This window comes from Cynocephalus volans, chromosome 10, assembly GCF_027409185.1.
Source record: "Cynocephalus volans isolate mCynVol1 chromosome 10, mCynVol1.pri, whole genome shotgun sequence".
In the NCBI taxonomy this organism is placed as follows: Eukaryota; Metazoa; Chordata; class Mammalia; order Dermoptera; family Cynocephalidae; genus Cynocephalus; species Cynocephalus volans.
This window is the reverse complement of record NC_084469.1, coordinates 90,489,795-90,506,189: the sequence shown is the minus strand read 5'-3', so window position 1 is coordinate 90,506,189 and position 16,395 is coordinate 90,489,795. Positions and strand designations below refer to the sequence as shown.

The following is a 16,395-nucleotide window of genomic DNA, read 5'->3' as shown; positions in this document are numbered from 1 at the left end:
AGCTGGGAGTGGGGATCGGGAGGAGGTGGATGGTGGCAGATGGCAGGTGTTGGGGGGGCAGGGGGAGTTGTACAGCGTGGGGCAGGTGTTTAAATGAGTTTCTGGGTGGTAAGGAGAGTGGGAAAAGACCAGGGACAGGCCTTTTGGAGGGTTGGGGTTACCAGCGCTGAGAAGCCTCTCTGGGCCAGGCACAATGTTCTCTGCAGTGATTGTGTGTGTGTGTGTGTGTGTGTGTGTGTGTGACTTAGCAGCTAAGCAGCAGTGGTTGGGGAAGCTTTGGGACTGCTCTGGCCCCTGCTGCCCCGGTCACCTCTCCCATAGTCAGATCGGCTGTCAGTGCTTGAGGACCACGTATTCCACATCTTCCTGGGCCCGAGGCCGCTTCCCACCCCCCAAATGAACCAGCTCCGAATAATGAATCCCCTCGTCTTCTGGAAAAGCCGCAGCCACATTCTCATAGTCACCCTGAGAAAGCCACATCATGGTAAGTCACCAGCCTCCCACCATCTGCTTTCCCTTCCTTTTCTCTCCTTGATTCTACCTGAGGGTCCAAAAGCCAGAGCAGCAATTCTCTTGTCCAGAAACTAGCTGTGGTCATTATCTCAGACATGGAGGTGCCTGCCCTGGCTCTTACCACACCTCTGCCTGAGCAGCCCTCTCCAGCCAACACCCCACCTTTGCCATCACCAATGTCTACCCAAGTCCTTCCCATATTGGACTCACAGCAGTTGCCAGGCACCCACTTCCCCAGCCTTCCATAGCCCTGCCCTCTTACCATTTGATGTGTCTGCACCACTGAGTAAGTGACCATGTCATCGCTATTTGGGGGAGACACCACTGAATAGGTGACCGTGTTGTCACTGTTTGGGGGAGGTCCCTGCATCTCTGAGTTCTCTGCATCTCTGAGAAGGAGGGCAGATAGATGGCCACAAATGAAGTATTTTGCATGAGCTGTCCTCCTTCTCCCATCTCCCTTAGCCCCTCAGTGGCACCCTAACCTCAGCCCCTCATGTAAAAATAACTTGCTGTCTCCCAAGTGCCCAGTGTTCACAGTAGGAGCTCATAAAAATATGTGTTGAATGAGTGAGCGTATGTAGTATCACAGAGGTTCAGCCTTCATGGTAAAGACTGACTCTGGCCATATGTGCTCCTGACCTGAAGAAACAGGTCCTATTCCAGAGACTGTCACTTACCCAGAGGGCTGTTATGGAGTGGAATGAAGTCTCAGGTATATGGCAATGCCTGGCACAGGCCTGGCACAGGAGGGCAGGCAGGACATGAGCTTTTCCTCCCACACCCCTTCCTGGGTGCAGGTATCCTCAGTACCCAGTCCTTGAGTGTGTCCAGGGAGTGGGGGCCTTTGAGGGGTGGGGGTGTATTCTAATTTTCCTCCCATATCCCTCCCAGGGTGCAGGTACCCTCAGTACCCAGTTCTTGATGCGTCAGTCTCTGGAAAGCGCAAGGCGGCATAGCTAATGGCATCTTCCATCACTGGGTTATAGCATCCCAGGGAATGTGAGGCTTCTGAGAGAGCAGCCCTTCTAATCTGGGAGAGGAATAAGGGTGAAGCTCTAACCACTCTTTCCCATGCCCTGGTTCCCTTCCCCTGGCCCCTGACACCCCCAATCTCCCTGTAGTACTTTTTCACCCTGCTTTGCCTGGTTTCTTCACTGACTTCGAGGCCCACCCTGCCTTTCATCTTTCTCCCCCTACCTTTTTATTTCTCACAAAGAAGCTCTGACCACTGGAATTTTCCTGCAGTTCCTGCTGGCCCTGAATCCTCTTCCAGCTAAGAAATAAAGGCACGCTCAGCGAGGGTCAAGGGAATGGGAACAGGACCTGTGGATTCAGCAGGCTGGGGGCTTCAGGACTGAGTAACTGGAAAGGGACATCAGCCAAGGGAGAGTGAGGGAGGTGGGCAGGGGAGGAGCTCACCTCCGCTGAAGCTTGAACCCCCAGATTACCAGGATGAGGATGGCCAGGCACAGCCCGATTCCCATGGCTGTTCTCCTGCCGATGGTCACCGGGCTATCTGGTGGAGAAAGGAGCAGCCTCAATTAGATAACGGCCAGCTCTGCCCTGCAGTGACTTCTTTCTACATGCAGCACCATCCTCCCTCTCCAAGTATCGCGGACGGATGCAGAGAAAGAGGCAGAAGCCGACCCCTGCCCCTTGGGCCTCCTGTTAGAAAGAAAGGGCTGGTTCTTTCTCCTGAGGAGCTCCTGCTTTTCCACAGACATGAACACGCAGAGCATGTTACCCTCACCCTCATAAATGGGTAGTGCTCTTCTGAGCATTTGCCGCATACTGTTCGAACTGAAAGTGCATCAGGCCTTGGGCCCAGCGATGCAACATGGGAATTTATCCTGCTACTGTCCTTGCCCAAAGAGACTGCACACCTCCACCTTGAAGAGGGCACTGGGTAGAGAAGATACGCAACATTCATACAAGGGAGCACAGGGCAGCCCTGAGAAAAAGAGGCAGGTCTCGGGGTGTCTGAAAAGTGGAGACCCAGGGAACAGCGCTTTTATACAATGTGTCCGTTATTTCCAGATAACATGCTCAGGGTATTTTCCTTCAGCCTCCAGATTTGCTGACGACAATTTTCTAAATTTAATGCCGTGGCTCCAATCATTAATCTGAAAAAATACAATAAAGAAATTAAATATTTTCCCTGGGTTTCCAGATTCTTTAGAATATCTGTATATGCAGGGATATAGAACAATCTCCAAGTGGTTTCATCCCATGGAAAAATGAAAAATCTAAGGCAAAGTGTGGGCTCTGTTGCCATTTGTGTAATGAAGAAGGGTGTATCGACTAGATCCACGTGTGTACTGTGCATGTACACAGCATCTCCGGAAGGAGATGGACAAGCTGCTCACAGTGGAGGCCTCTAGGGAGGAGACTAGAGTTCTCAGGGATCAAGAGGGACAGGTGTCTGTCTTTCCAGTGTTTACCCTTTGGTGCTTCGTAGTTTTTTTTTCACCATGTACTTGTATTATCTTTTTAAAAGCCACTACAATTTCAAAAGATAAAAACATGGAGTCTTTCAAGGGTGATACAGAGAGAGAGAGAAGGACAGAGATAGAGGGAGACAGAATTAGAGAGATACAGAAAGAGGGACCCAGTAGAAGCTGGGAATGTCTGGAAGGTGGTATCAGCCTGAGAGGGAATCCCAGAGAGTCAGGAGACTCTGAACAGGAGGGAGAAAAAGAGAGAGACCAGTGAAGTGCGACAGGGTGACTCCTCCAGGGCTGTGGCAGGTGAGCTGTGGGACAGGGAGAGTGGACAGGCTGGGCTGGGCCGACAGGAATGGAGAGGGAGGAGGCATGGAAGAATGACCAGGTGTCCTGGAAGGCACAGCCCTGGGAGGAAGCCACAGAAGCAGCCAGGGCCCAAGAACAGCATGAGAGGGGCCTTACAGTAGACAGTGAGGGTGCTGGGGGGTGACTCCCCCGTGCCCAGCCAGTTGGCCCCCTGGCACCAATAGGCGCCTGAGTGCTGGATCTCCACAGGCTCCAGTCTCAGAGTCTTGCCAGCGTGGTGGAGGTTTTGGTTATTCCAGTCAAACCAGGTGTAATGGGAGGGGGGAGGGTTGGCGTCGCTCTCACACGTCAGGGCCACCTTCTTCCCCTCCATCACTCTGTCTCCCGGGGCGATGGACACACGCAGACTCCTGGGTGCATCTGTAAGGGGAAGCCAAGTCAGGGTCCAGGAAGCCAGTCACCTGCTCTTCTCTGCTCTCAGCCTCCAGCTGCAGCCACTCACACAGCACTTGGAGCATCCAGTCCTTAGACGTCGTCTGTCCTATGGAGTTGTTGGCCAAGCAGCTGTAATTTCCAGCATCTTCTGGGGAGATGGAGTCAAAGCTCAGTTCTCTTCCTTCCTCCAGAAAGCTTCCATTTTTCTTCCAGAAGAAGTGGACGTCTTTGGGGTGGCTGCTTGAGAAGTCACATCGGAGGAGGACCTGGTTTCCAGAGCGAATCTCGGAGTGGGGGCTGACCTGCACCCTCACATCTCTGGGGGCATCTGGAGGGCAAGGACCTCAGGCTGACCTCTCGGTTCTCTCTCCCTCTTGCCACCCCCGGGACTTCCTCTCCCCTTGGCACTGAGGCCTGGCTCTCATGCCTCCATTCTCTTTGAAGACTCTGGTCCAGGCTCCAGTCTCCTTGCCCTTCAGTCCCCATCTCTCAGCTGGGTTACCTCCCAGATGCCCCTGCCCAGTCACTCACACTGGACATCCAGGTTGACAGGTGAAGCCCAAGAACACCAGCGGTTACAAGCTGCACAAGTGATTGCTGTGACGTCCCAGGCAACTTTTTGAATCGTCAGCACCCCGGGTGATAGCTCATTCCAGGAGCTTTTGGGGCTCCATTCATATTGGGTAACTTTAGGATTACTGGAATTGTAGATACAGTAAAGAGTCACACTGTCTCCTTCTCGAATTGGTGTGGAGTTTTGAATCACCGTGGTCACATTCTTGGGGGGATCTGAGAGAAAAACAGAGAGGTGAATAAAGAAAAGCTGGTTTTCTGTAATACCCTCTCCTTCCTGCTCCCTCCCCTGTCCACCCCCTGCATTCATACGTTCCTAAATTAATCAGAGGAAGCCTTGTACTTCCCTCTTGCATCTGTGTGAGGATGGAAACCCTGCCCTGGATATTTGGCCTGGCTGTGGTTCAAGGCAGGATGGTACAGTGGTTAAGAGCGCAGCTCTGAAGCCAGACAGGTAGACCTTGCCACTTATAGCTGCATGACCATGCACTGCAGGCCTCAGTTTACATTTGCCAAATGGGGTCCTGAGAGTACCTAACCTCCTGGAATTGTCACAAGGATGAAATGAAATGATGACCATAGGGCAGAGTCTGGCGTGTAGTAAACACTCAATAAACATGCTGCTGCTATTATCGTGTATCCAGCTGTCTAGGCGTTCAGGATTTGGGCATCCCTTTCAGCAAATATGACATTTCAGTGTGCAAGGATCAAGGCTATAGATTTTCTTTGTTCTGGGCTCAACTCCGTGACAAGATTTATTATGTTAAAAAAAGGGTATAGCAATGGAGAGGTAATGAGACATTGTGCCCCAGTTCTCCTTGAAAATTTCAAGACCTCTTCTGGGACTCAGCCACGGACTAGCGATGCTAATTCTCCATGTCCCTCATGGAGCCCCGGCATCTTGCAGTTCGTTCATTCGACAAACACCTACTGAGCATCTCCCGCGAGCTAGGCCCTTTGTAAGTGCGGGGAGTATGACCGTGAACAGCAGCAAAGCCCCTGCCTCAAGAAGCTTATATCGGGAGACCCTGGTGATGTGGTTTGGATGTGTTTGTCCCCCCAACCTTCCCTCCCCCCCCCCAAAGCTCATTTAGAAATCTGATCCCCAATGTGGCAGTGTTGGGAACGGTTTGGGTCATGAGGGGCAGATCCCTCATGAATAGATTAATGCTCTCCTGGGGAGGGGGGGTTAGTGAGTGAGATCTCTTCGCTGTATTAGCTCCTGCGAGAGCTGGTTGTTAAAAGGGGCCTGGCACCTCCCTTCGCTCTCTCTCTCTTGCTTCCTCTTGCTATGTGATCTCCTTGCACCTGCTGCCAGCCTGCTGTTTTCCACCATGAGTAAAAGCCACCTGAGGCCCATGCCAGATGCAGCTATCCCAGAATTGTGAGCCAAATAAACCTCTTCTTTTTTATAAATTACCCAGTCTCAGGTCTTCTGTTACAGCGACACAAAAACAGACTAATACACTTGGCTTCTGCTCGCTCTTCATTCCAGGACTCAGGAATCCCCTGTGCCCTGTCTGCCTTTCCTCTCCCTCTCCTTCCATCTTCTCTCCCTAGAACCAGAGGTTCTGTGACTACTCACATTGGACATCCAAATCAGCTTCCTGGCCAACCTGTCCCCGACCCAGACTATTTTCTGCCACACAGCGATAAGTCCCAGCATGCCAGAGGAGGACCTTTGAGATCTGGAATTTCTCTTCTGTCCTTCCAAGCACTTTTTTCCCATTGTGAAACCAGGTGTAATTTGATGGAGGAGGTTTGGCTGGTGATATACAAGTCAGCTCTACTTTATCTCCCTCCTTAGCTGGTGAATGGAGGATCTGAACTTTGGAAGGTTCCGGAGCATCTGGAAGAAAGGGTAGAGGCAAGCGGGAGGTGAGGAGAGCCCTCCAACCTGTGCAAGCAGCTATGAGAGCCCCTACTACTCCCCTCTCAAGGGCCTTGGTTCCACCCCTGCTAACTCCCCGCCTGTCCCTCCCCAGCTCCCAGGAGGCTCACACTGCACTTCGAGGGCCACGTCATCTGACTTTCCTGTGCCAATATTATTGGAGGCCTGACAGCGGTACTTCCCACTCATCTCCTTGGTCACCGTGGACAGAGTTAGTGTGAGCGTCTCTTGCTCCTTCAGCAGGGTCCCATCCTTGAGCCAAGATATCGTGTGGTACTCTGGGTTGCTGCTGATGATCTGGCATGTCATAGTCACCGTCTTCCCCTCTACTACAGTGGTTTCACTCGGATTGACCTCGATCTTCAGCTTCGGGGAGTCTGGAGGAACGGAGATATGGTGGGGGAGGGGACAGGGAATTGTCAAAGGGGGGAATGTGGTGAGAAGGGGCAGTACTTTTTTTCTTACCAAGCAGTAGCAACATACACAGTTACCCTTGCCAACAAGCATGGGCTTGTCCATTCACCCAGGTGACTGTCACAGCCTCCTAACTCCCTCTTCTCACTTCCCTGACCGTCTGGTCTCCACCAGGAGCCAGCAGGATTCTTAGCAATGTCAAGCAGACTTGTCACTCTCCGCTTGAAACCATTCAGTGGATTCCACACTTAGAATAAAATCCAAAGCCCTCACCGCAGCCCATGAGATCTAGCATCCCACGTGCTCACCTACCTCCTCTGCTAACATCTGGCCCTCAGAGGCAGTGAGCTTCAGCCTGTCTGGCCTTCCTGTTCTGTCGTGGACACACCAAGTTCCCACCTCAAGGTACTTGCTCTTTCCTCTCCCTGGAATCCTCTTCTGGCAATTTGCCTTCTTCAGTCCCTCCCTCCAGTCAAATCAGCTTAAGTGCTCACCTTCCTCAGAGTGGTCTCCACCCGTCCCTCCCCCTACCTTACTAACCCTGCTTTACTGTTTTATTAACATCCTTGTCACTACCTATCATTATCTTCTGTAGGTCTTTGTTACTCTCTTTAGTGTTTGTCTCCCTGATGCAATGCTGGCTCATGTGGGCAAGACGTGCGGCTGTGTTTCCTCCCCTCCCTTCAGCTGGCAGCTGTCATAATGCCTGGCACCTAGTAGGTTTGCAAGAAATATTTATCAAATGAATGAATGAGGCACCAAATAATGATGTGAAAAAGTTTCTCCCCAAAGGGGGAACAGAGAAGCCTAACCGGGTGATCCCAAAAGCACGTCATGGCTTGAGGATAGACTATTTTATTCTGCTAAGCCAAAAAGCAGAGGCTAAGATAAATCTGTTTTCTGAAGCATCACGCCTGACAAGAGGGATGGTGGGAGAGGGAACACAACTCTACGTGGGCCATTCCAGAGCTGGTGACCACAGATTGACTACGCTTCCTTTTTGTGGGCTCCTCTAGCCTCAGTGGGTGCCCACTGTGGGGTTGGGGAGAAGGTGACAAGGGCCTTGTCCTTCCCATAGGAGCATGGGGAGACTCACGCTTCACATCCAGCTGCACTGTGTCCACACAGAGCACCTTGGTGTCATTCCAGAGCTGGCAGGTCAGGTTCTTCCCATGGTCAGTCCACTGTGGCTGGAACGTGAGCTGGCTCTGGGTGAGGACATTACTGGTAGTAATGGTGGTCGAGGTGACAGCAGGCTCCCCCAGGGACCACCGCAATTGGATTGGGTACCCAAAGCAGGCGAAATTCAGCAAGCAGGTCAGAGTGACTTCCTGTAACTCCCAAATTTCCGGAGGGAGCTGGATGTGAGGTGGAAGAGGCGTTTCTGCAAGAGTGGGAACCATGCTGGAGGCCTGGGAGACTGAGGGCCAGTGCGTGAACAGCCTCTTACACCTGGGTTTACATGCCCCGTCCCAAATAAGCCCTCAGGGACCCCTTGTCAATCCCTCCCACCGCTCTCCAGTCCCACTTTTCTCTGCTTTGAATCATTTTTGCTCAGCCTGGACAACATTAAATCTCCTTGGGAATCATATTTCATACTTATTTCAGGCTGGCCAGTTAGCTCAGTTGGTTAGAGCGTGGCGCTGATAACACCAAGGTCCAGGGTTTAATCCCTGTACCTGCCAGCTGCCAAAAAAGAAAAAAAAAAAAATCACATACTTATTTCATTCTCACTTGCTGATGTTTTCTTTCTAAATGTTTTCAAGATTGTTCCTCCCACCACCCCTAAGGGAATTTTACCAGTTTAGTTCAACATGTATTTCTTAGCTTTGATGACAAACTTTTATTTCTTTAATGGCCTCAATAATGGAGACATCCAAGCACAGCATTCCTTTAGCGGGGCTGTGTGTGGCCAGGCTTAGCTCTGCCCCTGGCCTGGGCCGCCCTTCACACTGCAGGGTCTGAAGCATCAGCTCTCACCCCTCACACGGGGCTGCTTAAAACCACCCACCGAAGAAACAGGTTGTGGAACAGAGTGACCACACGTCCCAGGGCAGAAGCCCCAGACCTGTGTTTGGTGGGTGGGTCATATCAACACCTCCACACATTTGTCATCTAGCCTTGGAGGGTTCATTAGAATTAGTCACCAACCATTAACATGTGGAAAATTTCACTTGAAAATCCAGATTTCTATCTTCTCTTGAAAAATCAGAAGATCTGGCAACCTGGAACCCAGATGCTCAAGTAGGCAGAGCTGAGGGGCAGGTGGGGCTCCTGAGGTGGGACAAGTGCTCATGCTGCAGTTTGCCCACATCACCTGCTGGCAGCCCTGCCTGACCACTGCAGGCAACTCAGTTTGTGACTGCTGTCCCAGCAGTCAGGTATTTCCCACCTCCCTCCTTGTCCCTTCCCAAAGTAGAAGATCCCTTCCCCCAAGGTCTTACCGGAGACATTGAGGTATATTTTCTCCAACCATTTGTCATTCATCGACATCATCCTCAGCCCCAGGTGACCGCTGTCATTTACCTGCACCGGGTTGATGCTCAGGGAGCAGTTGTGTATTTTGTCTCCCAGGAATCGTACCCTTCCCTGCTGAGGAAGGAACTCTCCAGGCACTTTGTTTTCATAGAGGATGAGCCCCTTGTAGACCTTGGAGATGCCATCATACTCAGAATTGTGGTACAGGGTGAACTTTATCAGTTGCTCTTGCTCTGGGGCTGTGTATCTGCAGGGAATCCAGACGCAGGCCCCCTTCCAAGTGTAGAGGGTTTTGGGGTGCTGAAACTCCCACTTAGAGTCCAAGAAAGCCAGGTATTCTGCAACCCACCACAGTGATCAGAAAGCATTATTGAGGGGGCATGGAGAGCTTTCAAGGAATAAAGAATCCCTTCTGAAGATAGGGAGAGATAGGGAGATGCACAGAGAGCAAGACACAGAGAGAGGCATGTATACTGCACATAGCTATATAGACACACTGCCTGCCCCCACCCTACCCCACATTTACTCTTCTCTGGCCCAGATCATTCCTCCTTCTCCAGTGCCCACTAACATCCCAGAACCCAAGTACCAGTGTAGGCCACAGATCTTACCCACGAGCAGTAGCCAGGCGCTGAGGAGATGCATGGTGTCGTTTCTAGGAGGGAGCCTGAGCTGGGAAGAGTTTGTCTTTGAGACATCTGGTCGCTTACATCTTCCAGATGGCTTCCTTGCCCACTCACTGAACTCTCACCCCTTTTCCCTGATCCCCAGAGGACCATGTCTGATTGCATCGTGGGGATGTAGCGTTTGGGAGTCTTTTCTGGGTATGGCGTGCCTCTCCTTCATCCTGAAAGCCCCATAGGGCAGCATCTCTCTTTTTCCTTTCCTTCCTTCCATCCATCCATTTATGCATCTATAATTTTATAAATTTCTCATGCAGCTCTCTGGCTTTGAGTGGCATCAGACCAGTGAGCACCTCAAATGCCAGACACTGGGTAACTTGGAGCTCTCCCTGGGGATACTAATGACTAATGAAGGACTTTACACAGGGAAGAGACATGGTCAAACCTTGATTTGAAAGACCCCCAAAAGGTAATTCTAAAGCCAGTCATGAAGTATGATGCCAGGAGAGCATTTAGAAGGGTCTGGAAGGTCTTAGGAGAATGTGGTCCCACTTAGGTGCCCCAAGGGGCTGGATAGGACACACAAATCAGTCAAATGGGGACAAAGGTTATGCTTTGTCTAAAAGTGGTGGCCATCACAGTTCCAGCCAATTGTTGCCAAGCAGGAACATGGGCTCAACACTGTCTGATCTTCCACTGTTTTAAGAAAAGTAAGAAGCCAGATTTTCGTATGAAAGGTCCTGCTTTAAAAAAAAAAAAATACACAGTGCTGGTCAAACATAACTATTGTGGGCTGGAGGCAGCCCAAGGACTGCCAATTTGCAACCACTGCCCATCTCTGTGTGTGTGTGTATGTGTGTGTGTGTGTGTGTGTGTGTGTGTGTGTGTGTGTGTGTGTGTGCAGTGAGCTTGCCCTCCACCATCCTAGACGTTTATATGGAGTTACATTTACATAGAGTTAAATTTAAGTCCCAATTTACATAGCTGTGACCTCCATGCTGGTCCCCGGGGAGCCAGCAGGATATGCCAATAGAGTGTGTCTCCGGTCTCATTACAGACCTGAGCCCCTCCCACCCACCCTGAAACATTTCCCATGCATCAACGCCTCCCTCTCTGGCTGTTTATCTTCTCAGGCTGCATGGTTCATGCCAAGGGCTGGTGGGCATCCAGTACCAGGTGTAGGAAAAGCTAAGCTGCTTGCCGAAAGCAGGAAGGGGGTGCTGTCCCCAGGCATAGGGGCTGGGCAGGCCAGGCCTGGGCATGGAGCCGGGACGAGGGTCTGAAGCTGGGGCAGATTCTCCAGGCAGAGCTGACATCAGCTTTGCAGATGGTAATAGTTGTTAACAGTGTTACACACAGAAAGTCTTCAAGGTCACATCCACCTAAGAAAAGCTGGGCTAAATGCAAGATCTTTTACTGCGGGACTTTCAAACCTTTTAATAAGCTCTGTATACATCATAAATCTTCTAACTTAGGGGCTAGGGTATAGTACATTTCCCATACTTCTTTGGTCATGGGATATATTTTACATTTTCCACAAGAAATATGCAGGGTTGTAGGTTAAGTGTTCTGAGGGACACAGTTTGAGGTCCCCTTAGGGTTTCTACATGGGCTGTGGCAAGTACTAGATTCCATTCTCTGAGGCAAAGACTAGCCTCCAGTTGCTAGACAATTGTGCCCCCTCTGCCAGCATCCACCAGCCACACCCTCACCAGGACCTGGCTTGAGAACCCCGGCATGAGTGGGAGAGGGACACTGCCAGAGCGGGCTGCATGCTTACAGCCAAGCTCCCCAAGGAGCTCTAGGCAGTCTCTGGAGTCTAAGAAGTGGGGCTCCAGGCCTGGGAATTGGAAGGCTAAGGAGGCAGGGTGGAATGTGGAGGCTAGGGGTGACAGTCATTAGGCACAAAGGCTCAGGGCAAGGCCATGCTCTCCAGACCTGTGGCTTGCTCAATACAGGCCTGTTTGGGGCCTCACAGGACCTTGGAGTCAGTCTCCCTAACTCCATCCTTCCCTCCTGGGCATCCAGTGATCTGTCTTACTCTCAGAAGACTCACGAAGCCTGGCAAGGGGGGGTGCTCAAAGGCCGGGTCTGTCTACAACTGTCGCACAGGCAAAAGATAGAAAAGGAGGGTCCCCTTTGTGTTCCCAGCCCTGGGGGTTGTGACAGCACATAGCAGCTACGCCATACTTGCTTGCTGAATGCAAAAAAAGAACAAAATGGGGTTTTTACCTGTTTCCTTGTGTCTTCCCTCTTCGGGGACCCTGGCAGCATCTGAGAGTGAAAGGGGAAGCACAGTGAAGTCTCCAGTGACCGATTTCACCCTCCTTGGCCACACCCCCTGATTCTCCATGGTTCTGAGGCTGATCAAGAGGCACATGGTCTGGAGAGTGGGGAAAGGGGACAATGGAGGGGATGTGGGCTTGGAGTCAGATTGGAAGGGACACTGGAATATCTGTGGTCAGTTCTTAGTTTCAGCGTATGAATTTTCTATATCAGATCAGTTTCAGAACAGGCTTCTCCACAACTTCTCCTTTACCTGGCTCTCAGAAAATGTTAATGACTCAAGCCAAGCAAATTAGAACTGCCAGCCTGCTGAAAAATGCATAGGTCAAGTTGAAAGTATTCATCATTTACTGACACCATCTAGTTATTATCGTTTCCACTGCTTTCTCTCACAGGCATGAATGGTGAAGAATCTGACCACTTACACTGATGGCAGACCCCAAGGGCTGAGGGAAGAGTACACAGATATCAGGAAGGAAAAACATATCTTGTGCAAAGTGGTATTGAATGGGAAAGTCTTGAGACTGATTTTATCAGTCTTCTACTTTTATCAGTCACCACTTTTATCAGTCTTCTACTCAGTGAGTGTCTCAGAAGCAGAAGCAGACAGCAGTCAAAGCCATGTAAATCCTACAGATGATGAGGGAAGCTTCTAAGAAGTCTTTACTCTGACACCACCACACTCTAGGGGCAGCTGACCCACAGGGAAACAGAGAGAGTGAAGAATAAATTTTTCAAAAAGCCGTAATACACTGGGAAGATAAAGTAGATGTACTTTTCCCTATTTCTTCTTCTAATTACAACTAAACATCCTGGACATTATTAAACAAGCATAAGAAGACTCCTAAAGGTGGAGGAAAGGCAGACTGGTTAGGGACCTTGGGACCCAAAGAATGATATGGTGGTGAATTTCCTGGGTTTTCTCTTTGCTTCATATATCCCAGACTGGATACTGGAGAAGCCAACAACTAGAAAGAGACAAAAATATTCCAGCAACTTTCACCACTACTCAGCAGCAGCTCCCCCATCCTCCATCCACACACAGTGTCAGAGGAAACCATGTGGGGAGCAGTAATGAGGTACCCCCATCCCAGTTAGAGTGATATTAGTGGCTACCTAGTGGGGAACCTGAACTCCCACCTCTGCCCAGCAGTAACAAAGAGTTCTTACCCTACAACTGTCCAAAGAGGCTGAGCAGAGAACCTGGACTTACACCCTCATCTGAAAGTAATGAGGCAGTACCTCCCACCCCACTTCATTTCACTGGAGTAGTGTCAGGGGGGGCCTGCTAAAACAAGATTTAAATAAAATCCAGAGTCTTCTAACATAATACCCAAAGTGTCCAGGTTTCAAATGAAAATCACTTATGCTAAAAACCAGGAATTTGTCAGATTGAATGGGAAAAAGTAATCAACAGACACAAACACCAAGGTGACACAGACACTAGAATTATCTGACAAAGATTTTAAAGCAGCCATTATAAATATGCTTTGATGAGCAATTATAAAAACACTTGGAAAAAATGGAAAAATAGAACATCTCAGAAAAGAAATAGAAAATATAAAGAAGAAACGAATGGAAATTTGAGAATTAAAAAATGCAGTAACTGAAATAAAATCTTAATGGATGAGCTAAACAGAAGAATGCAAGTATAGAAGAAAGAATCAGTGAAATGGAACATGGAATAGTAGAAATTACCCATTCTGAACAACAGAGAGGAAATATGCTGAAAAAAATGAACAGAGACTCAAAAACGTGTAACTATAATAAAAGATCTAATTTTCATGTCATTAATGTCTCAGAAGGAGAGGAGAAAGAGGGTGGGGCTAATAAAGTAGTTGAAGAAATAGTGGCTGCAAATTTTCTTAATTTAACAACACACACACACACACACACACACACACGTCTACCTACATATTCAAGAAGCTGAGTGAACCCCATACAGGATAAATCCAAAGAAATCCATGCCAAGTTACATCATAGTCAAACTTCTGAAAACTAAAGACAAAGAAAAAATGAAAGCAACCACTGAGAAATAACACATTACCTACAGGGAGAAAACCATTCAAATGACAATGAATTTCTCATCAGAAACCATGGACGCCATCAGGAGGCGACACAGTATTTTTCAGGTGCTGAAAGGAAAGAACCATCAACCTAAAATCCTTTTTATCTAGTGAAAATATCCTTCAGGAGTGAAGGGGAAATAAAGACATTCTCAGATGAAGGAAAACTAAGAGAATTTTTATCCAACAGAGACTTACCCTAAAAGAAGAGCTAAAGGGAATTTTATAAATATAAAGAAAATGATTTTTTCTAAAGGAAACTTGGAACATCAGGAAGGAAGAAAGAACCCTGAAAGAGCAAACCAATGGGTAAATACAATAGACTTTTTTTCTTCTCTTGAATTTTATAAATTATGTTTGACAGTCAAAGCAAAAACTATGACACTGTCCTAATTCTGTTCTTAATGTATGTAGAGGAAATATTTAAGGCAATTATAGTATAAATGGTAGAGGATAAAGAGATTTAAAGAGAGGTAAGGTTTCTATACTTCACTTGAACTGTTAAAATGATAAAACCAGTAGACTTTGATAAGTTATGTATAATGTAATACCTAGAGAAACCAGTAAAAAAGCTATACAAAGATATACTCAAAAACACTATAGATAAATCAAAATGTAATTCTAAAAATCTGTTCAAGAACCCACAGAAGTGTAGGAAAAAGAAAACAGAAATTAAAATCAGAGAGAATAAAGAGAAAACAAAAAAAAGAAATGGCAGACTTAAGCCTTAGCATGTAAGTAATTACATTATATATAAACAGTCTAAATACACAAATTTAATGACAGACTGACAGAGTAGATTAAAAAAACATGACCCAACTATATGCTGTCTATAAGAAAATAACTTTAAATATAGTGATATAGGTAAGTTGAAAGCAAAATAACAGAAAAGGATTTACCATGTAAACATTAGTCAAAAGAAAGTAGAAGTGCCTATATTAGTAACAGGTAAAGTAGAATTAAAGCAAAGAAAGGCTAGAGAGTGACATTATATAATGTGGAAAGGGTCAATTTACCAAGAAGACATAATAGTCCTAGCTATGTATGAACCAAATAACAGAGTTAAAAAATACGTGAAGCAAAAACCAATAGAAATGAGAACTAGACCAATTCAGATTTTTAGTTAGAAATTTCAACATCCCTCTCTCAATAACTGAAATAACAACTAGGCAGAAAATTAGCAAGGATATATAAGAACTCAAAAACACCATCAACCAACAGGATCTAATTGACATTTTAATAGAACTATCCACCCAACAACAGTATAATACACATTTTTAAAAAACACCTATAGAACATATACCAATCTAAACCACATGCAAGGACATAAAACAAGCTTCAAAAAATTTGAAATAATCAAAATCATACAGAGTATGTTCTCTAACCACAATGGAATCAAGCTAGATATCAATAAAAAAAAAGATAACAGAAAAATCTTCAAACAGTTGGAAACTAAACAACATGTTTATAAGTAATCCATGGGTCAAAGAGGAAGTCTCAAGGGAAATTTAAAAATACATTGAACTGAGTGAAAATGAAAATAGAACTTATCAGATTTTGTGGAGCACAACTAAAGCGCAAGAGGGAAATTTATAGCCCTGCATGTGGCTTACCTTGATATATGCTCCATAGGTGTTTAAAATTTACAATGGTCCCCCCCAACATACTTATATGTAAATCTAACAAAACATATATAAGACGTGCACACTGAAACCTACAAAACACTGCTGACAAAACTCAAAGAAGATGCTGGCGAGGTTGCGGAGAAAAAGGAACTCTCATACATTGTTGATGGGACTGCAAAATGGTGCAGCCACTATGGAAAATGGTATGGAGGTTCCTCAAACAATTGCAGATAGATCTACCATACGACCCAGTTATCCCACTGTTGGGAATATACCCAGAGGAATGGAAATCATCAAGTCGAAGGTATACCTGTTCCCCAATGTTCACCGCAGCACTCTTTACGATAGCCAAGAGCTGGAACCAGCCCAAATGTCCATCATCAGATGAGTGGATACGGAAAATGTGGTACATCTACACAATGGAATACTACTCAGCTATAAAAACGAATGAAATACTGCCATTTGCAACAACATGGATGGACCTTGAGAGAATTATATTAAGTGAAACAAGTCAGGCACAGAAAGAGAAATACCACATGTTCTCACTTATTGGTGGGAGCCAAAAATTAATATATAAATTCACACACACACACACACACACACACACACACACACACACACACACACAAAACCGGGGGGGGGGGAAGAAGATATAACAACCACAACTACTTGAAGTTGATACGACGAGCAAACAGAAAGGACATTGTTGGGGGGGAGGGGGGAGGGAGAAGGAAGGGA

At 47.5% G+C, this 16,395-nt stretch overlaps 1 protein-coding gene across 1 annotated transcript; it reads right to left on the bottom strand.

The window, feature by feature from the left end:
- Positions 1-333: 333 nt before the first annotated feature.
- CD22 (CD22 molecule) lies at positions 334-9,702 on the bottom strand. The gene is made up of 13 exons (XM_063109938.1): positions 9,669-9,702; positions 9,024-9,395; positions 7,676-7,963; positions 6,276-6,542; positions 5,860-6,123; positions 4,233-4,490; positions 3,769-4,029; positions 3,423-3,686; positions 1,936-2,032; positions 1,714-1,789; positions 1,428-1,546; positions 776-902; positions 334-465 (listed from the first exon to the last, which is right to left on the bottom strand). The coding sequence occupies exons 1-13, from the start codon at positions 9,700-9,702 to the stop codon at positions 334-336; spliced, it is 2,559 nt and encodes an 852-aa protein (XP_062966008.1).
- Positions 9,703-16,395: the final 6,693 nt, after the last annotated feature.

Excerpts from the sequence above, each read along its gene's own strand:
- CD22 (XM_063109938.1), bottom strand. The coding sequence starts at position 9,702 with ATGCATCTCCTCAGCGCCTGGCTACTGCTCGTGG. Across the intron at positions 4,491-5,859 it reads AGCTGATTTGGATGTCCAAT|ATCCCCCCAAGAATGTGACC; the intron begins GTGAGTAGTCAC and ends TTTTTCTCTCAG. Across the intron at positions 1,547-1,713 it reads TCTTTGTGAGAAATAAAAAG|ATTAGAAGGGCTGCTCTCTC; the intron begins GTAGGGGGAGAA and ends TTCCTCTCCCAG.